The sequence below is a fragment of the Eretmochelys imbricata genome, chromosome 3 (genome assembly GCF_965152235.1).
Source record: "Eretmochelys imbricata isolate rEreImb1 chromosome 3, rEreImb1.hap1, whole genome shotgun sequence".
NCBI classification, from domain to species: Eukaryota; Metazoa; Chordata; order Testudines; family Cheloniidae; genus Eretmochelys; species Eretmochelys imbricata.
Window position 1 is genome coordinate 21,485,658 of NC_135574.1, and position 19,198 is coordinate 21,504,855.

General features: G+C 46.3%; 2 protein-coding genes across 2 annotated transcripts in view; one reads left to right on the forward strand and one right to left on the reverse strand.

Annotated features, from left to right (window-relative positions):
- Positions 1-9,367, forward strand: part of LDAH (lipid droplet associated hydrolase) — a 186,414-nt gene extending 177,047 nt beyond the window's left edge. The window contains exon 7 of the mRNA XM_077812477.1: positions 9,030-9,367. Within this exon, the coding sequence (XP_077668603.1) occupies positions 9,030-9,047 (18 nt within the window). The 3' untranslated portion in view covers positions 9,048-9,367. The remainder of the gene's footprint in view (positions 1-9,029) is intronic.
- Positions 9,368-9,496: 129 nt separating this feature from the next.
- Positions 9,497-15,130, reverse strand: GDF7 (growth differentiation factor 7). Its single transcript, XM_077812468.1, has 2 exons — positions 14,791-15,130; positions 9,497-10,419 (listed from the first exon to the last, which is right to left on the reverse strand). The coding sequence occupies exons 1-2, from the start codon at positions 15,128-15,130 to the stop codon at positions 9,497-9,499; spliced, it is 1,263 nt and encodes a 420-aa protein (XP_077668594.1).
- Between the last annotated feature and the right edge of the window lie 4,068 nt (positions 15,131-19,198).

Consider the following 19,198-nt stretch of genomic DNA (forward strand, 5'->3'; position numbering starts at 1 on the left):
ATCTGGTCATAGTTTCAGTATACTTGTGAGCTTGATTCTGATCTCCTTTGCACCAGTCTGAGTCAGGCCTGTCTCCAATAAAGTAAGTAAATTTATACTGGTGTAAAATCACTGCAGGTAAGGAGCAAATCAACCCTAGTACCTGTGAATAGTCTTTAAGTATTAGGCTGTAAAAATACCTTTAGAGATGTAGAGCTAGATCCTCAACTGGTGATTTACACCAGTGGAAGATCTGACTCTTAATTTTTTTTAAGGTCCCGAACAGGCAGACTGGCATAGGACATAGATAGCTTTGCATAATGTGCATTGACTTGTGCTTAGTAATGCACCATATTATGGATAAAAGAGATTGAATTCAGATTATTTGTCATAGAAAACATAAAACTGCTTAGGCTACAGTATAACATGTAACATGTCAATCCTTTTGTAATATCCTCGGTTTTTATCAGTGATTTATTTGAAGAGAGGGAAGCCGAAAAAAATTCTTCCTGCCCCATTTCATTGGCTCTGAACGGTCAGTAACATCCCATCAGCGGAATATTTGTTTTTTCCCCTCCCACCATGTATTTTTTCATAGTTTACTTGATCATTCGCTAGTAATATGATGACATGCTCTGCAGGTTGGGGCCCTTGGCAGCTGTTTCCTCTTCAGGTAAATCACTGGGGCCAGATCCTCAGCTGCTGTAGCCAGAGTGGTTCCTTTGACTTCAATAGAGCTATGCTGATTTACACAAGCAAAGCGTTTGGCCCAAAGGGTTGAATGGTCACTTTTTCAGTACTGGGGATTAAAGAGAGATCTGTACAGTCACGCTGGCAGACTGGAAAGGCAGAACTTGGCATTTTACAAAGGCAAGCTTTGGGAGCGCTCAGCCATTATTACAACTCGAGGTGCTATTGCAAAGCAAAAAATTAAACCCATTCCAACCTCAGTTATACAAATGTCATGGGGATAATGGGTAATTTGGTATATTTGGCCTTTGGGGGTCTGAGTCAAACCCAATGGAAGTCAAATGGAGTCCTTCCATGGGCTTTCAGATTGGACCCCTGTGTAGCTAGTGGGAGCTGGGGAACACCAACCCTGTTTTGAAGAACAGGGAGGTTTGAAAAGTACAGTATTCAGATGGTCATTGTTTTCTCCTTTGCTCAGACTTTTTTTCTCCTCAACACAGCCACATTGCCCCTATGGAAATAAAAGAATAGCCACTGTTATTACAGTGCTAGCTACAAGGACAACAGGAAACCACCATGTTTCCAGATGGACTCGCTCCAAAGTAGGTACAGACCCTTCATTAATGCCACAGCGATTAGCATTTATGATGCCTGTGTCAGAGAGGCATATTAGAAGTGGAGTTCTGTATTCTGATTTTAAATGAAAGGTAGATGCCTCTCCTCTTTCAATATTACACGTGAAAGTGTGAAACCGATCCTGCTTCTATTGAACTGAGTGGTAAAACTCCCATTAGCTTCAGCTGGCAGAAGCAACCCCTAATTCATCACATCAGTTCTCAGGACTGATTCACCACTATGTTAGTCCAATTGTAACTCCATGAAATGGCAAGCAACTGGAGCAAGAGAATGGTGAATCAGACCCCCTTATCTCTGATTTCCTGTAAGGCGTCAGTTCTGCAAATACTTATGCATGTGCCAAACTTTATGCATGAGGATCTCAGTGGAACCACTCAGGTACAAAACTTAAGCATGTGCCCAAGAGCTTGCAGGCTTGGGGCCTAAAGCTGTAAATGGAAAGATGATTGGTTTGCTTTGGAAAGGGAAAGTGAAAGTGAAGAATACAGCAAAATATGAACATTACAGAGTATCCAATTATCTTTTTAGTAACACTGTAGGGAGAGAGAGAGAATGACATAATCAAGCTGATAGTGTGCAAATATCCACAGTATTTTTGTCTCAATGTCACATTTCAGTATTAGACAGGCTTTGAGGAGCTTAGACTGTGTACACACTACCACTTATGTCAGGATAACTTATGTCACTCAGGGGTGTGAATAAGCCACCCCCTTGGGCGATGTAAGTTACACTGACCTAAGCACCAGTGTGGACGTAGCTCCTGACGCTCACAGGGGCTGGAGTAACTAGGTCGACAGGAGAGCTCTCTCCCGTCGGCTGCAAGCTCTGTAGTGTAGTCAGAGCCTCTGTGGTTTGTTATGACGGTGCATCTATCCAGTTCTGGTTCAAGTCATTGAGAGAATTCCAGGCATCATAGATCTAGCCAAAGAATACATTTTGGGCCTGAATCTGATCCACCTACCCCACTGTCAACTAGTAATAATTTCGCTGAAGTCCATACAGCTCTAACAGTGTAAAACTGCTGTAAGATAATCCGTTACTATAGATTTTTCCACTAAATCTTTGTCTGTGTCAGTGATTACACTTTTTCCTTCTATGCTTGTCTTTTCTATTTCACGTAAAAAGTTTTTATGATAGTCTTGTTTCTTTAAGAACATTTAAAAAAAAAATCTGTGAGAGGAAGAAAAAAGGTTTAAATGTTCTGGAAAAAGTGATTTTTGCCAGTAATCAGCTTAGACATCATAATGATTAGCAAGTTAACTTTGGCACAAACCCATTTTGCCTTCAACTATTCCTACCCTGCCATTCCATAGAACACTTGTGCCTGTGTACACAACGATACTCATGAGGTTTTAGGACCCCATTCAGGAACGTGCTTAAGCGCATGCTTAAGTTCCGTTGGCTTCAATGTGCTTAAAGTTAGGCACATGAATTAGCATTTTCCTGAATGCAGAGGCTTCCCTGAATTCAAGCATTAGTGCCTCCAAATCAAATGGTAACAATTTGCAAGTTTCCTCTTCCTTTGTGAATTATATCCCATGGAGGGGAGAACGGAGCCAACAAATTGTAAATACACAGTTCTTTTCAAATGCTTAATATTTCTAGCTTAGCTGTAATTATATCCTGCAGATAAAAACAGTGCTGAAGGTCAAATAAATCCTGCTGTAGAATATTCTCTGCATGGAAACTGTGGCTTTTTTATTGGAAAGGTTGTATAAACACTGCAGATTGAGAACCTGTAATTATCCATTGAAATCACTCTAACCCTACTGAATTCACATTTGTTCATGTTCATACTCCACTATCCTATTTATAATGCTTAGACGTGCCCAAAAAGTTAGCCCAGGCAAGAAGTATCTGATCAAAAAGACATTCTTAGTTGACTGTTTTTATTCCTTCAAATGTTATTGTTGTGGCTTTGATTAAAAGGAAAATGAGAGTGGTTAGCGCATTGGCCTCAGACTTGGGAGACATGGTTTCAATTCCTGGCTCTGCCACAGACTTCCTCCGGGACCATGGGCAAGGCAAGTAGTCTCTTTCTGTGCACCAGTTCTCCACCTGTACAATGGGGATAATATCACTGCCCTACCAGGCAGGCGTATTGGGAGAATAAATACATTAACGACTGTGAGGTGCTCAGATACTACAGTGATAAGGACCACATCATACCACAGATAGTGATTCTTCCTAGCACACAGCTTGCCTTGATGTATGTCATTAGCTGTTGTATCTATAAACACTGAGTGAAAGCCAGGCCGTACGGTATTTATGTCCCACTAAAGGCCTGAGGAAATTGAAACCTCAGGACTTGGGTGGGACATAAGTAACACAGAGGCCTTGTGCAGTCTCTCTGCACCAGGGGAATTTCACCCACCCCTTTAGAGTGATGGAGAGCGCGGGACTGCAGGATCAGCATGGGCATGTCATTTTATCTTCAAATATTGCCAGGGAAGGATTATTAGGGCTCTGGGGATAAAAGGATTTTAGGTCCCTATTTTCCAGAGGCGATCAGCAGATTTTCCCTGGCTCCTTCCAGTATTTTGCAGCTGCTTTGGAGTGATGTTGTAAAACTCTACACAGAGAGACGGTTGGCAACAGGTTGCAAACAGGTGAACTAAGGGAAGAGAACTCATGACCTTTGGCTCCAAAATCTGCATCTACAGGAATAATGTTGAGCAATGCTCCCTCCACTAGAAGACAGTAGTGCATTTATACACACAGCTCCAGTTTATCCTGTTTCTGCCTTCCATGCCTTCTTTATGGACTTACACCTGGGATACATTTGACCCCAGATAGATACATTTCTATCTCACTTACACCCATCTTTTGCTGATTAACTGCAATGAAGTTCATCCTGGCTTATACTCATGTGAGTGAAAGCAATATTAGTCCCCAAAGGTAAAATCCTGGTCCCCTCAAAGTCAGTGAGAGTTTTGCAATTGACTTCAATAGAGCCAGGATTTCACCCTTGGTGTTTAAATCCTGCATCTATAGGGCAGGCATATGAAGAACAATCACAAGAAGCTGTGGCCTCATGTACTTGCAGCTCTTACTGTAATTTGCACAAATACGTATTTCACTCTCTCTTTACACCTCTGTGTTGCAATAAGAGATATTCCTGTTGAGAACAGAAATAATTACCCTGTTCAAAACAGCTGGGTGCCAATGCAGAGTAATGCCATTACCTGCAGTGAAGTCACTTGGGATTTACTCCGGTACAACAGAGAACCACCTCTAGGCCCGTTGAACAAACAGATTAATTCTCTTTGCTTGCTCCATGCTTAGAACATGAGCATTTTTGCAGATCTTGTTCTAATGAACAGATCAAGTCCTGGCCTTCAGTGAGGAACACAACAACAAATTTCTTGTGGCCAAAACACACTGACAGCTCTTCTGCCGCTGCAGAAAGCCAAGGGGAATTGGATTCTTCCAGAGCAGCAACATTTTAAAATGAAAAGATAAATGTGTTTTTGTTCCCCACTTTTTCTCGCCCAGATATTGCTATTCTGGTGAAATTCTCCGAGAGGGCAGAAAAGCTGCTTTTCTGAAGGGTGGGCAGCTGTAGTTTTCTCTGTCTAAAACCCTAACGCCCCTACCTAACAGAGAGGCAGCCACAGGCAGCAGATTGGTGACTGGTTCTAATATAAACAAACAACGGGTGTCATCACAGACTCTCACTGTGCCTTAAACTTGGCCCATTTTTTTAAATGTAGCAATCATGAAAGATACCAGGCAGAACTCAAGAGCCTAAATTCTACAGTTTATCCACAGGCTCAGCAAAGTATTCACTACGGGCAAAGCAATGCAGGTTTTCACTACACTGTCCTGCCAATGCATTTCAGTCTATTTTAGGGTACGTCTACGCTGCACAGCAAGCCTGGGCTTTGACTCGGGTTTGAGCCCAAGCCCTCCTTCTGTTCATACACAAATCAGTCCAGCTCAGGTCAGCAGAGGCCAAGTCCCACTGTGACTCAAGTCCAAGTCCTACCATTTTGCAGTGTGGGCACAAGAAAAGCCACAGACCCGAGTCAGAGGGTCTGAGTTGTGCAGTATGGACGTGCTAGCATGGCTGTGAGACCTAAGTCCAGCAATTGTAAACCCAGGTTTATAATGCAGTGTGGATGCTCAAGCATGGGCTTGGGAATACTAAGTCCTCAAGACCAAGTCCCACAGACCCAGCCTTAGTGTGCAGTGTATCCATATCCTTAGGTTTTTCTACACTTGTCGCCATAGTGTCTAACCTTGTCTGGAGGTACCATCTGTAGTATTGAGAAGTGAGTTCAGTTTCCTGGGCCTATTCTTTCTTTGCCAACAGGAAATGTCAATTAATGTCACTTGTGGCAGTGGCCTTTGGCAATACAGACCCTTGTCTGTTTAGAAATTGGCTAGAGGCTACCAACTTCTTTGACAAGGTAGCCATCAGCTGGCAATGACTTCCTGTATATAGAGCTCAGCTAGGTTTGAACCAGCTATGAACTGCCACTACTAATATTTTTGGAAAATAGAGAACTGGGGTGGGGTGGGGGGGGAGAGTGTTTGAGCAGTGAGAAAATTATCAAGCAGCCAGTAGTGTTTGAAAAATTAGGCACTTAAAAGTCTCAGCAACATTGTAAATTACATGATATTTCCAGGACAAATTGCTTCAGAGAAGTTCATGTCAGCCTCCTTGTTTTTAATAACTTCTTCTAACTTTTATCGTTAATAACACTGAAACTTGAAACAAACCTGTGAACTCTCCAGCTGACCTTTACTGAAGCACTTGCTAAGGCTTACCCTCATGAAATGCATTTCACCTGGCTAGCGTTATTTACAAGCCTCAAACCACTGAGAGTCAGGTCCAGCTGAAAAAATCATGAAATCCAAAATAGAAAACACACACCACACACCACTGGCAAGGAGTCAAGTCTTCCTTTACACTGTTAACCTCTGTGTCTTGAAGTAATCCCAATGTAAGAATATGCCATATTTAGCACTTGTTTACATTCATTCTGATATATGGAGCCAAACTGTCCTTTGTTATGCTGGTGTAAATCCAGAGTAGCTCCATTGAAGTCAATGGAGTTAAACTAAATTTACATGGAGCAGAATTTGCCCCACTGAATCTTAGCTTTGCAGACTTAAAGGACCAGATCCCCAGGTGATATAATGACAGACCTATGCAAACTTATACCAGCTGAGGATCTAGCCCAGAGTCTGTTTTGTCATTATTAATATTGCCTAGTTTATTCTCTGTAACTGTATTATCTTCTCAGGGTATTTGTTATAATTAGAGTTGAACCCAAACCAACCTTGTAGATCCAAACTCTTCTGAACTTTGAAATAGTTTGGATCCCAACCTAGTTCTTTGAGGTTACTCCCTCTCTCTACAATAGCACAAATCAAATCAGGTCCAAACACTCCTGATCTTTGGAAAAGTTTGGCTTCAGATCTAGACCCAAACTTTGCCACTTAGACCCATATATAGTTACAAAATTGATTTAACTCCTACAAAAGCAAATGACTGTAGCTACCAGGCATTGGTATTCATTTGGCAATATTTTAGCTAGTACTAGAAAATATATCGTATTTTCTCAAAGACCTATTAAATTGCCACAAAGATGTGCAAACAAGATTCTAATCTCAGCCAACAGAGCTAAGAAATCCAGAATTTGTGGCCAACTGCTGCCCTCTTTTGCATAGATGTAACAGAGGCCAATGTCAGGTCCATGGTGTCCATTTCTGCCCTTTCACTGAGGCATGAGTTTCTCAGATTTAAGAGCATAAGTGCTATTCAGGTCCTGGATTGCTTACATTACTTTGGAGTAGTACAAAGCACTTCTATTTAACTATATATAAAGAGGTGGGGTGGGGGGGATTAGGTTGTAGTTTAGTCTCCTACAAACCTATATGTAGCCACAAGCAAACTGTTCACCTTTTATGGTCAGAGTGTAAATATTAGTGAATGTTTCATTCAAGTGCTTTTTGGCCCCTGTGTGAGTATGCCAAAATGGGACTCAAACTGTTTATAAATCATTATAAAGGCACTGGCTAGAAAAACTAAAAGTCTAATTAAATGGTTGGATTTTCTCTGAGGAACTCCAGGAGCCATTCATTTGTTTTAACTCTGTCAAAAAAAATTAAAAACAGGTATTTTAAGTCTTTGGCCCTGATTGTGCACTCATGTTGGTGTCAATCAGAAGCAACTCATTAAAGTTTCATAGATTCATATATGTTAAGAACCATTATTGATATATGTTAAGAACCAATCTAGTCAGAATTCCTGTGTAACAGACCAGAGAACATCATGCACTAATGTCTCCATCTAGCCCATACCTCCTGTGTTATAGCAGATTTTTAGAAAGATACTCAGTCTTGATTTAAATACTTCAATCTATGTAGAAACCATCACTTCACTAGGTAAATTGTTCCAGTGGTTAATTACCTTCACTGTTAAAAATGTGCACCTTCTTTCTAGTCTGCATTCTGCATTTGTCTAGCTTCAGCTTCCAAACATTGGATCTCATTATGCCTTTTTCTGCTAGTTTAAAGAGCCTTCTCCTTTGGGAAATCTCTTCCCCTTGTAGGTACTTGTAACCCATGATGAAGTTACTTCTTAACTTTCTCTTGAATGAACTAAATAGATTGAGCTCTTACAGTGAGAGACTTAAGGGAGGCTTTCCAAACCTTGAATCATTCTTGTAGCTTTTTTCTGAATCCTCTCCAATTTTTTCAACAAGTGTAATTTACACTAATGTAAAACCAGAATCAAACCCTGGGAATGTATCCTTAGCCCCACCAGTGCCCTATAAATTCAAGATGTGATTGAAGCTTAATGGGAGTTTTGCCTGCAAAAGGGCAGCAGGATGAGGCCTGAAGTCTAGTTTCTATCCCCTTAACCCAACAAGCAGGTTCTCAATAGTTAAAATTCTTCAGGGGCTCCTCAACAATTTATCATTTTTGCTTCTGATTATGTGTCCACTGTTCAGCACATAATTGAGAATGAATGTTATAATGGCAAAAAGGTGCTTACTGATGTGAGTAGCCCCATTTCAACTGAAGAGACTGGGTAAGTTTTGTCCCATTGCGGACAAATCATTTGCAAAGTTACATAGTTTGGAAATTGTTGCAATTTTAAGAGATTATAGAAAGCATCTCAGGCCAGTCAATGTCTATTTCTCTTATGTTCATAACACTTGTGTCAGTTCCACCTCACCTGCACCATTGTTTGAATAGGTCAGTAAGATGTATGGGCATGATTCACCTATCACTTACATCAACTTTACACCAGTTTAACTCCATTAAATTACTCCTATTGTACACTGGAGTGAGAGCAAAGTACTACTAGCCTTTCTCCATTCTATAGCACCATATGACAGAAATTTGGGACTAAAATCTGCTCTCGTTTAAATGGGTGAAAATCTGGAGGAACTCCATCCACTTCCATGGAATGACTCCATATTATCACTTGTTCAACAGACATTGTACATTGGTGTGCATACAGTGCCCTGCAGGGGTTAAAATGATCTAAACCTCATAACAGAGTATATAGAAAAATGCTTCGAGGGTAAAAACTGACGCTCCTTTTCCCCAAGGTAATTTTGTACAGCCACGTTACAAAATCTTGAAGAATGGAGTTTAAATTCAAACTGACTAATCAAAGCGAATCCTGGGGGAGGGGGGCTGTCCCTAGATGTTGGTATAATCTGGGTGGAAGGGGGGGCAAACACTGTCGTTTGTGTCAACAGAGAAGTGTCAAAACCTAATGTCGGCAAGCAACCTGAACAGACGCTGGGGCAGTTTGAACAAGAAAGAAAGGAAAGAAAGAAAGAAACCCTGTATTATTACCACAACGGATTCTCCTCAGCTGACCTTCTAGACTGGGCGGGACAGCAAATGTTTGGGTAAGTATATTAGAGCTTGATTGTAATTCCAGGAAAAACAGTCACGGATTTTTTTCCCCTTTTAAAGTGCCCATTTGTGTGATGTTTCAGCACAATATTTAGGATCAAGTTGGGATGCACATATACTGTCTCTGGGGACAGCCAGCAGCACCCAGGCAATGATCCTGCTTCCAATGTCCCATCTTTTCCATGCACGTTGGATACTGTATGCAGAGTGTTAAGTAGCAGACCCAGGCTGCTTAGACACCATATATATATATATATCTATATATATAGGGCTGGCTGCTGGGGTAACGGGGCTGCAGAAATTGCTACCTGCAGCCACACGTTTCGACCACCATGTCCTCGTATTGTTTGTAAACCACGTTGTTTCCGGAGTCTATGTAGAGGATGCTGATGGGGCTGAGTTTGGAAGGCACGCAGCAGCTGGGAGGAGTGGACTCGGGGTCCATGGAGTTCATCAGCGTTTGGATGATGGCGTGGTTGGTAGGCTCCAGGTGGGACCTCAAGGGGAAATCGCAGATCCCCTCGCAGTGGTACGCCTCGTAATCCAGAGGGGCGATTATCCAGTCATCCCAGCCCAGCTCCTTGAAATTAACATGCAGGGCCTTCCTGCTGCACCGTGTCTTTGCCTTCTTGCCCTGCCCTTTTCCCCCAGCCCGGGCGGCGATTGTGGTCCTGCGCCTCCTCCTGGGTTTAGTGGGCGTTTCCTGGCCAGGATCTGGGGGCTCCAAGAACGGGGGGCTGCCCAGGGCTTTCACCTGATCCCTGATCTCCTTGAAGAGATTCTCCTTCCTCTTGCTGTGCGAAAACGCCACCAGGAGGGCTCTCTCGTGGGGCTGGGGCTGGGGTTTGCCGAAGCCCAGCTGCCCCGGGGGCAGAGGCCTCCCGGACTGATCCGACACGATCCTCAGCATGAAGCAGAGCCGCTGGCCCGAGCCGGGTTTCTCTCTCCCGTCCCTCATGGCTTCCCACACGTCAAACACCTCCCAGCGGGGCGAGCCTGAGTCCAGAATGTCCGCAGCCCGGGAGTCCCACAGCCGGGGCGGCCGGTCTGCGCTGGGGCAGGCGGAGAGCAGCAGGTGGTGGAGGGCTCCCTGTCTGGACAGGGCTAAACTCCGGTTCGCGGGGGGCTTCCGGAGGATCCGGAGCTCAGCGCCCACCACCTCGTCCGTCTCCGGCAGGCTGGAGACATCGAAGAGGAACGTCTGGCCGGCCTCTGCCGGGGAGTCATCTGGAAGAGAGAAAGCAAAGGCAAACTGAGGCAGGGCTAGGGCGGGAGGGAGATCCTGGATGACAGAGGCAGCGGGGGTTAGCTCCAGCAAGGGCCTGCCAGGGACATGGGGCAGGCAAACGACCCCTCGCTGCCGCAATGGCCACCCCGGCTGGGCACGGGGCGGATGGAGCCGCCTGCTTTCGAAGGAGGGTTTGCATCGTCCTTCCACGCGGCTCCTTTCCTGCGACCGCGAAGGGCCCTTCCGCGACCGCGGAGTCCTTGCGCGAGGGTGGGTTTTTTGAGAACGCCTTTAGCAATCTACCGGGCTTCCCGGGTGCTGCAGAGCCCCGGGGGAGCCCCCAGCAGCCTCCCCTCCCGAGGGTGGGACACTGGCTGTGAAACCAGCAGGCACTGCAATCCCCATAAAAAGCCTGGAGCGAAAGCCACAATCTGTAATTCGATGCCCATTTAGCAGATTCTCAAGGATTTAAAGTGTGTGTCCCCGTGTCCCCCCCTCCCCAAGTTAAACATTTTGAAATCTGTCAGGACAATTTAACTCATATCTACTAGCTAGAAAAAAGGCGATAACTTGAATGGTGTATTTTCCACGGTATGCATCCGATGAAGTGAGCTGTAGCTCAGGAAAGCTTATGCTCAAATAAATTGGTTAGTCTCTAAGGTGCCACAAGTCCTTCTTTTCTTTTTGCGAATACAGACTAACACGGCTGCTACTCTGAAACCTTGAATTGTGTGTGTGTGTATCCCTTGTAAATCAGATTGAAACCCAAACTCCTGTTCCATGCCACACTTGAACGTTTACTGGGTATAATTAAAGGACCTAGATGTGAAGAAAACAAAATTAAAAGGAAGGGGGAGAAAAAGAAGGAGATGGCAGTGAACCCCTAAGAGCTCCCCCCCGAAATCTGATCCTCAAATGTTGCAAGTTCTGAACCTCGCCTCACGCAGCAGCCACTTGCTGGGGTAGTGAATATGGTCCTAGCAACGAGGTTAATTGTGTAAAGTATTTGCACTTTTATATCTTCTCTTAAACTGAGGACGACTGATTTCGAAACCAGTGCCCCGGTAGCGGACAGAAAATCTGAGTATTGTTTTGATTCACCATTGGAGAGGAGGAGAACCCCTGGATCTTTTCTCCAAAGAGGGAAACCAACCCATTTTGGTGCGTTCTCTGATACCGTATTTTTTTTCTTATCGTCATTTTAAAAACAGATTTAAAATTCCTGCGAGAGGCAGATAAGGAGAGCCCTTTGAAGCGCTCATCTGGTTTCGTTTTGCTCTGAAACTCCCAGATACTGTGCAGACTTTTCGCAGCATTAAGCGGTTTGCGCTCACAGCCCGGCTGAGCCGCAGAAAAGTTTCCTCGATAAATATCAGATCGGAGGCTTAAGGGGTCTTTGTTGCGCGTGATACGGGGACGGCTTGTCCATTTAAATCCGCTCGTTGAGCGTTTCAAAAGGTTGAGCCATCGGGTTTTAAGTAGAAAATCCTGATTTCCGTTTAAAAGCTGATTGCGCGGCATGGCCTATTGACATACGTATTTCAATAATAATAATAATAATAATTAAGAATTAAGAACAGAACGATGACATTTATATTTAAGCCAAACCTCCCAATGACTTTACCCAAACAGACCCAAAACCAGGGATGTCTATTTATGCGTATTCAAGTGCCTTCTGGTCCTATATCTACGGAAGCCTAAAATGCGTATTTTAGTTCATGTTAAATAATATTCAAGATTATATTAATATAGTTATATTTTATACATATAAATATACCAGATTGTGTCTTTTTTCCCAAGCAGAACTCACGACAATATAAATGGGAAATCAATGGCACTATCTTGTCCAGTAATAAGTAATACTAGATACACATCCTGATTACTATTTAACAGGAGCTAATGTGTACATTTGAGGCTTCCCTAAGGAGACTTGGCCCCCTCAGAATACAAGGGTTGTACAGTTTTGTATCTGTATGTCAGAATAAAACCAGGCGATTAAGCTTCTTTCATTTGACAGTTTTCATTTGACACTCACCCTCCAGCAGATCTGTCTTCGTTAGGGAAAATTGCATTTGCTAGATACCAGCTAAGTCCAGACAGCGATTCCTGAGCTATCTTTAGAGATTTGCTGTGTGGAGCGCTTTAACTTGCCACGATTTTAATATATAATTAAATATATTTAATATATATATAAAAGCTTTCATCCTGATCTAAATATCTTTTTACAGCCCAGATTGTCCGTTTCAAACTTCCCAGACCAGTCAAAACCGTAATTTCGTTACATCATAAATAAAAATTAAAGCGCTCTCTTTTTTATTCCAAGTGGAAGGCGTTTAGCTGCCTTACTCGCTGTTTACTGAGCCCACCCCAGGGCAATAAATTCGCTTGCGATACACCTGGGCAAAAACTGTACTGCCGTTTTGGGCGAACATCGATCATTTGACAACGCTTTCTGCGGCATTTAGCGGCCAACTTTTGTTTCCTGGGGAGCTGCTCATTCGAGCCCGAAGCATCACCGATTGCAATCGGTTGTGACTTGTCGATTTCAGTCCCCAACCACGTGGGTGCTTTGTTAAAGAGCACCCCGGCTCTGCCCCGGCACCACCCCCATGCCCCTGCCCAGGGCATGACGATTCAAACGGCTTGCCTTTCCAGCTTCAGCGTGTTACATTTGTCTCCATCTCCGCTGCGGTGACGGCAGCGGAGATTAACACAAACCAGATGACAAATGCACCAAACCCAGCAACCCAAAGGTCTGCAGAGGTCCCTGCCTTTCCGAGCTCGCCCCTGGAATCAGAGATGCCAATAAGAATAAGAATAATTAATAATCAAGGGGAAAGAGCAACAATCGGCCAGATACTCACCCACGGGCCAACTGGCCGCCCGCTGGAGAGACCGGGGGCCAGACATCCGTACACCGGGGCTGCCTGAGCGCCAGCCCCAAGCGAGGGGTGGATGGCAAAGCGGGGCGAGTCGCTGCGGAAGGCGCTGAGCGGTCTGTGGCTCTGCGTGGTGCTGGAGGAGGTGTCCCACCCGGGAAGGCCGTGTCTGGAGCTGGGTAGCAGGTCAGTCTCGGGGTGGGGTGGGGGGGCAGCTTGCGTCTCCCTAGTTTCCTCCTTGCTTAGCCACGGGGGAGTCGGGGAGACCCTGGCCCTTTCCCCGCACAGCCCGGAGCAGGGGAGGCTGTGTCCCCTTTTACTCCCCTCCCGCGGCCCCCCGCCTTCCTCCCAGAAGGAGAGCAGCCAGACAGGGTCCCCCGGGATCTTTGACGCCTCTCCTTTCTGCCTCCGCCTCTTCCTCCGGCACACCTGCCTCCTCCAGCCCAGGAGCCGGCCACCCTGCAGTTCTCCCACTCTCCTTCCCGGGCTGGCAGCACGTCAGCGGCCCTCCCGTGTGCCCACCCCGCGACACCGCACGGTCCCTTCCCTCTAGAAGCCGTGTCCACTCGCCGGTTTACACGGATGCTCTGGGAAAGTGAGGCAGTGGGTGGATGAGGGAGAAGGGCGGAGGATTGAGTTTCTCTTCACTCCCTCCCCCCCCCTTAACCGATCCAGAGTGTGGACAGTGGGGGTGGGGGGCAATCGGTGGGACACAGGAAACCCTGAAATCTTTTCATTTCAATAGCTGTTTAAAGAGCCCTGCTGGTTATTCTGGAGGTTGTGTTTGAAACACCTTGCCCTGGAAATAAAGCGTGAAAGGAAACAGATCTAGGCAGGCAGATACATCTGTTAGACTCACTAGGATGAGATAGATTGGTTTAAGATTAGGGTTACATAAATGTATTAGATTAGGGTCGGTTAGATCAGGATGCCATTAGATCGCTCAGATTAGGATCAGAGAGCTCGGGATTAGCGCGCGCTATTAGACTAGGGTGAGCGATCCCAGGATTATCTCGATCTGTTAGATTGAGAGCAGAGAGCTCGGAAGTAGCTGGGTCTATTAGATTTGGAGCAGAGAGCTCGGGGTTAGCTGGGTCTATTAGATTGAAAGCAGAGAGCTCGGAATTATCTGGATATATCAGATTAGGAGCAGAGAGCTCGGGAGTAGCTGGATCTATTAGATTCGGAGCAGAGAGCTCAGCAGTAGTTCGAGCTGTTAGATTAGGATTACAAGGCTCCGGATTAAATATGTGGATGAACCCGTTCCATGGCCTGACACAGCCACGTCCCTTGCCCTCCCCTCTTCTGTGAGACCTCAGATGTCCCACTGCGCACACCCGGAGTTTCATTCGCTTGCTTGGTGAGCAGAGGAGCTGCCCCGGGCCAGGGGAGCCCGCCCTGCTCCCCCCGCTCCCCCAGGGACCCTGCCTCTGCCCGGGCCAAGCGCACAGGTGCCTGCGTCGCTGCTCCAGCTGTTCCTCCGCTACTCACCTCCGGCCGCCAGGTCCGCGAAGCCCGTGACCGTATCGGCCCGGCCCCCGCCGCTGCTGGCGGCTGCCCCCGGCGGCTCGGGGGCGGACAGGCTCCGGTAGAGGGACACCATGTACTGGTGGGGCACCACCGTGCCGTTCCGCAGAGCCCCTCCGCCGCGGCGTCCAGCCTCCCTCTGCCTCGGGAGCCTCCCCTGCGAGGAGGAGGCAGAGGCGGCGGCAAGTGGCCCTGAGCTGCCGGCTCCCGGCGAGCCCCTCACCGCAGCCGCCTCCAGCCCGTCCCGGGGGCGGCAGGCGCTCAGCACCCACAGGCAAAGGGCCGCGGCCGCCCTCAGATCCATGCTGTCAGTGGGCTCCGCTCGGCGAGGAGAGCGTTGTGCAGGGGCTTTGATGGCTTTGGAAACTCCCCGGTTGCTTTTTAACATTGTGTTAATCAGCGAGTGAGATCCGCAGCCCCTGCACAGCGCCCCCTGCCGAGCTCTCTGGGGTTAGCGCATCCCCCTCCCCTCCCCCCAACACACACACGCACCTTCCAGCTCTCCTACCGCCCACCCTGCTGCTCCACAGTATATTGGCAAACGCCAAAAGGGAGACCCAAACACTGAATCATTTATTTTTCTTTTAAAATTCCTCCCCTTCCCCCCCCCCACCCTTTTCCTTTGGAATCCGTCGGAAATAAGGCGATTCTGTTATGCCCCAGGCTTTGCACGAATGCTAATGCTTTGTTTCCAGGTAGGCAACTTCCCCCCCCCCGCCCCAGTTGGCATTAATCCTTAAAACTAGCCAGATCCCGAAAACTCAGGAGAGTGGACTGTGCGATGAACAGACATGGGAAGAAGGGGTTTCACCCCGGCTCTGGAGAAACCCATGGTCCCCCAAAAGGGTGACACGCATTAACCAAGGGCAGGAGAAACCTAGTATTGACTTGAGTTATAAACCGTGGAGTAATTGATTTTAATCTGCTTTTAAAGTGGGTTCTTATTTTTCTTTTCGACTTTAATTCTGATGTTGGAAAAGTCTATTTTTTTAAAAAAAATAAGACAATATAACTGGAGATAGAAATGTTACAATAGCAGCAAACGGGCTGAGTGTTTAGAAGAGAAGCAGAAATGTCCTATTGAAAAACCCAGCCTATGAAAGAATGGGAAATAAAGCAGCAGAAACTCTTGACAATAATCGAGTTTTTACAAACTGAAAAGCAGAGCAATGCCGTGTCCTAAATGCAGAGAGATTTGTTAGACTGCTGCGTGGCAACACAGTGTAATTCATTTCTTTTTCTTTTTCCTAATATTGGGGATTGTATAGTTGTTTAGAAACCACTTTAAACAACAGGAGAAGGGGATCATTAAAGAAGCATCTTGCCGTTTTCATTTAGCGTTAGACTTGAAACTGGCCCAAATGCAAAGTGGAGGTTGTGATTATTTAAAGTGGAGATAGTTTATCTTCGTTTCTAATTCTTTCTTGAAAGACAAAAATAAAGCAAAACAAAACTTAAGTCTGCATGAGTGTGAATGTTTTCCCTTGCACTGAGGGTTTCCTTGGTAAAATTCAGATGTTTCCTTGGATCCTGATTAAAATAACAAACTGCGATATTTACTAGGATGTTATTTCAAGTTTTCTTCAGCGGCTTTCTGGTTATGTCTGTTGCGATTTCTCAACAAATACAAAAACAAGAGCTGCAAAGATTTATTTAAGGAATGTAGGTGTTTAGCCAAACCAAACATTTTTCTCCCCCCAAACAATCGTTTATCAAGAGCATTTGTCACTAAAGTATTTAGGATTTAGAAAAAAATTACAGGTGCTTTGTCACTAAATTAAAAGCAAATTTTTATGTCAGGCAGCTAGATTTGTTCTGTACTTACAAGTAGCATGATGCAATAGAAACAGTTCCAGTGACAACCTCCTGATGAAATTATAGTCCGTGCTAAATAAAGTACAAAATCTCCTTAAAACGGGACTATTTATACACTACTTTGATTCTGCATTGCTCTCTGCGTCTCTCGCTGTGTAATTCGACAGCCACTGAGAATAATAGTCCGGGGGGGGAGGGGGAGACTTGGTTAACTGTTTTTCTTCTGTGAGACACTTATTATAACGGGACTGCCGCGGTTTCAAAAGCGAAAGGTCACTTTAAAAAGCATCTGTCAACATCCTTCATCGGTTGGCATAATCTCTCTGGGGTTTGGATCGAAAGCTTTGTGTCTCCCCCTCCCCCTCGGTTTGTTATACTTTGTCTTGCTGTAATTTACAAAGTCAGGATAAACGGTTGATTTGGAAGTCGGGAGAAAGTGTCTTCCCTCCCCCCCCCCCCATCCATCTCTCTCGAGGTCTCCAGCTCTGCCGAGTCCTGCGAGGATGTGCCCGCCTGTTGCAATGCCAGGGTGTTCTTTGTCCAGCCCAACAGGACAGAAATGCCTCAGAGCAGTACATAGCTTTGGTTCAGTATTTCTGGATCTGCCAAGAGGATTGCATCGGCTCTTCCCTAACATGAAGAGGATTGTGTGTCGGTGGGGAGAGAAGTTTTGTTGTTGTTGGGGTTTTTTTTCGGGGGGGGGGGGACTGCTAAAATATTGCGATGTATTAAAATCCTCCTAGCTCAGCTCAGGAAGGCGGCAACCATCGCGGGCATTCATTGCGTTAGAACAATGTGCATTTAATACACGGCGGAGCCCGTGGTTAAATCCCTGAGTAACTTCGGCGTTTAGTGTCTCCCCAGCAGGAGGTTAGAGGCTGGGCTGAGCGATCGGTGCTCTGGGTGGCCCGGGGTGCCAGGGGAAGCTCGTTTCAATCCAAGCCCCTCCTCTGAGTGCAATCCCCGGGTGTCCGCGCCCAGCCTCGCACATGCTTTCCGCCCTCCCCCCCAAGGTGTTTTATTATCCCAGCGCTTCTGGCTTTCGGTACGATCCCACCTCCCACCTTCCAGTGCGCTCGCTCGCACTCGTGCGCCTGCCTTGGCTGGGCAGCGGATCACACGCCTAACTCTGGCACAGAGAGAGCCCGGACGCCGAGGTCCGAAGGCCACGCAGGCAAATCGCGCTGGGTCGGAGTTTGGGGACGGGTGGTGGTGAGGTGGGACCCCTAGGGCTGGTTTCTGATCCAAGGAAAGCAGGGATCACAGCTCCAGGCATTCAGTCCAAGGGATTCTCTCCTGGCTCCAGAGACAACCCCTCTCCTCTAGGAGGCAGGATCCTCCTCTCTCCTTTTGCTCCCTGGGCTGCAGAGGGCGCCCAGCTAGTTCTAAGGGACCTACTTCCAGGGGGACAAAGCTGCTCCTTGTCCTTTCAGCCCCAAGGTGAGGGAGCGGGACTCACCATGGGTGGGAACTTAGCGCTTTTCCTCCATTCTTGCGAGTAACCGCCCCCCCCCCCCATTCAACAGTTCCCACTGCCTGATGTTAGCAAAGTTCTAAGGATCGACGTCAGAGGCTGTCTAATTGCTGGAAGGAATCACGTGAGAACTGCATGAAAACCCACCCTTCTTCAGAAAAGAGCCACAGTACAAAACCCGCACTCGGCCAAACCCAGTTAACTGATGTGTTTTGTTAAAAAAAAAAAAAAAAAAAGGGGGGGGGAGAGGGGGGATGTTTCTAATCCGTTTGAAGTCTCAGGGTTAAAACAGAAACAATATTAACCCTCACTCCCTGCCATTGAGTAACTTGCTCTGGCAAGGTTTATTGAGAGATTTGAGTGTTTATTTGCCTGAGTTCATCATCTGAATTGCTGTGTTGCTGCTACATTACAGTAGCCAAAGAATCATAGAATATCAAGGTTGGAAGGGACCTCAGGAGGTCATCTAGTCCAACCCCCTGCTCAAAGCAGGATCCATCCCCGATTTTTGTCCCAGATCCCCAAACAGCCCTCCTCAAGGATTGAACTCACAACGCTGGGTTTAGCAGGCCAGTGCTCAAACCACAGAGCTATCCCTCCCACCTAAGAGCCACAGACATCTCATGCTTTAACCAGGCTGTGTGGCTCATGGTTTGTTTATCATCATCATAGTAAATAAAAACAAAGGAAGCCAGCTTTGCTCTTTGTGTGGGGGGTGGGGGGTGGGGGAGCGATTTGAGCAACAAACAGGTAGGGTCAGTTCCCCAGATGGTGTAAATCTGCATGGCTGCACAAGGGACCTATGCTGATATGCGCCAGCTGGAGATCTGACCCCAGCAGTTTAATTCTCCGCTCACAACTGCAATGTAAATTTGGAGTGACTCCACTGAGTTTGATGGAACTGTACTGTACTGCTATGAAGCCAGTGAAAATAAGAATCAACCCTCCCCTCCCCCCACACACACATACAGGGACAAATCCTGACTGCCCAACGCTAAGGGATGCACATTATAAATCCAACATTCTGTCCTCTCTATCAATTTGCATCTATCAGAGGAACAAAAGTGCAGAGTTTCCCATCTG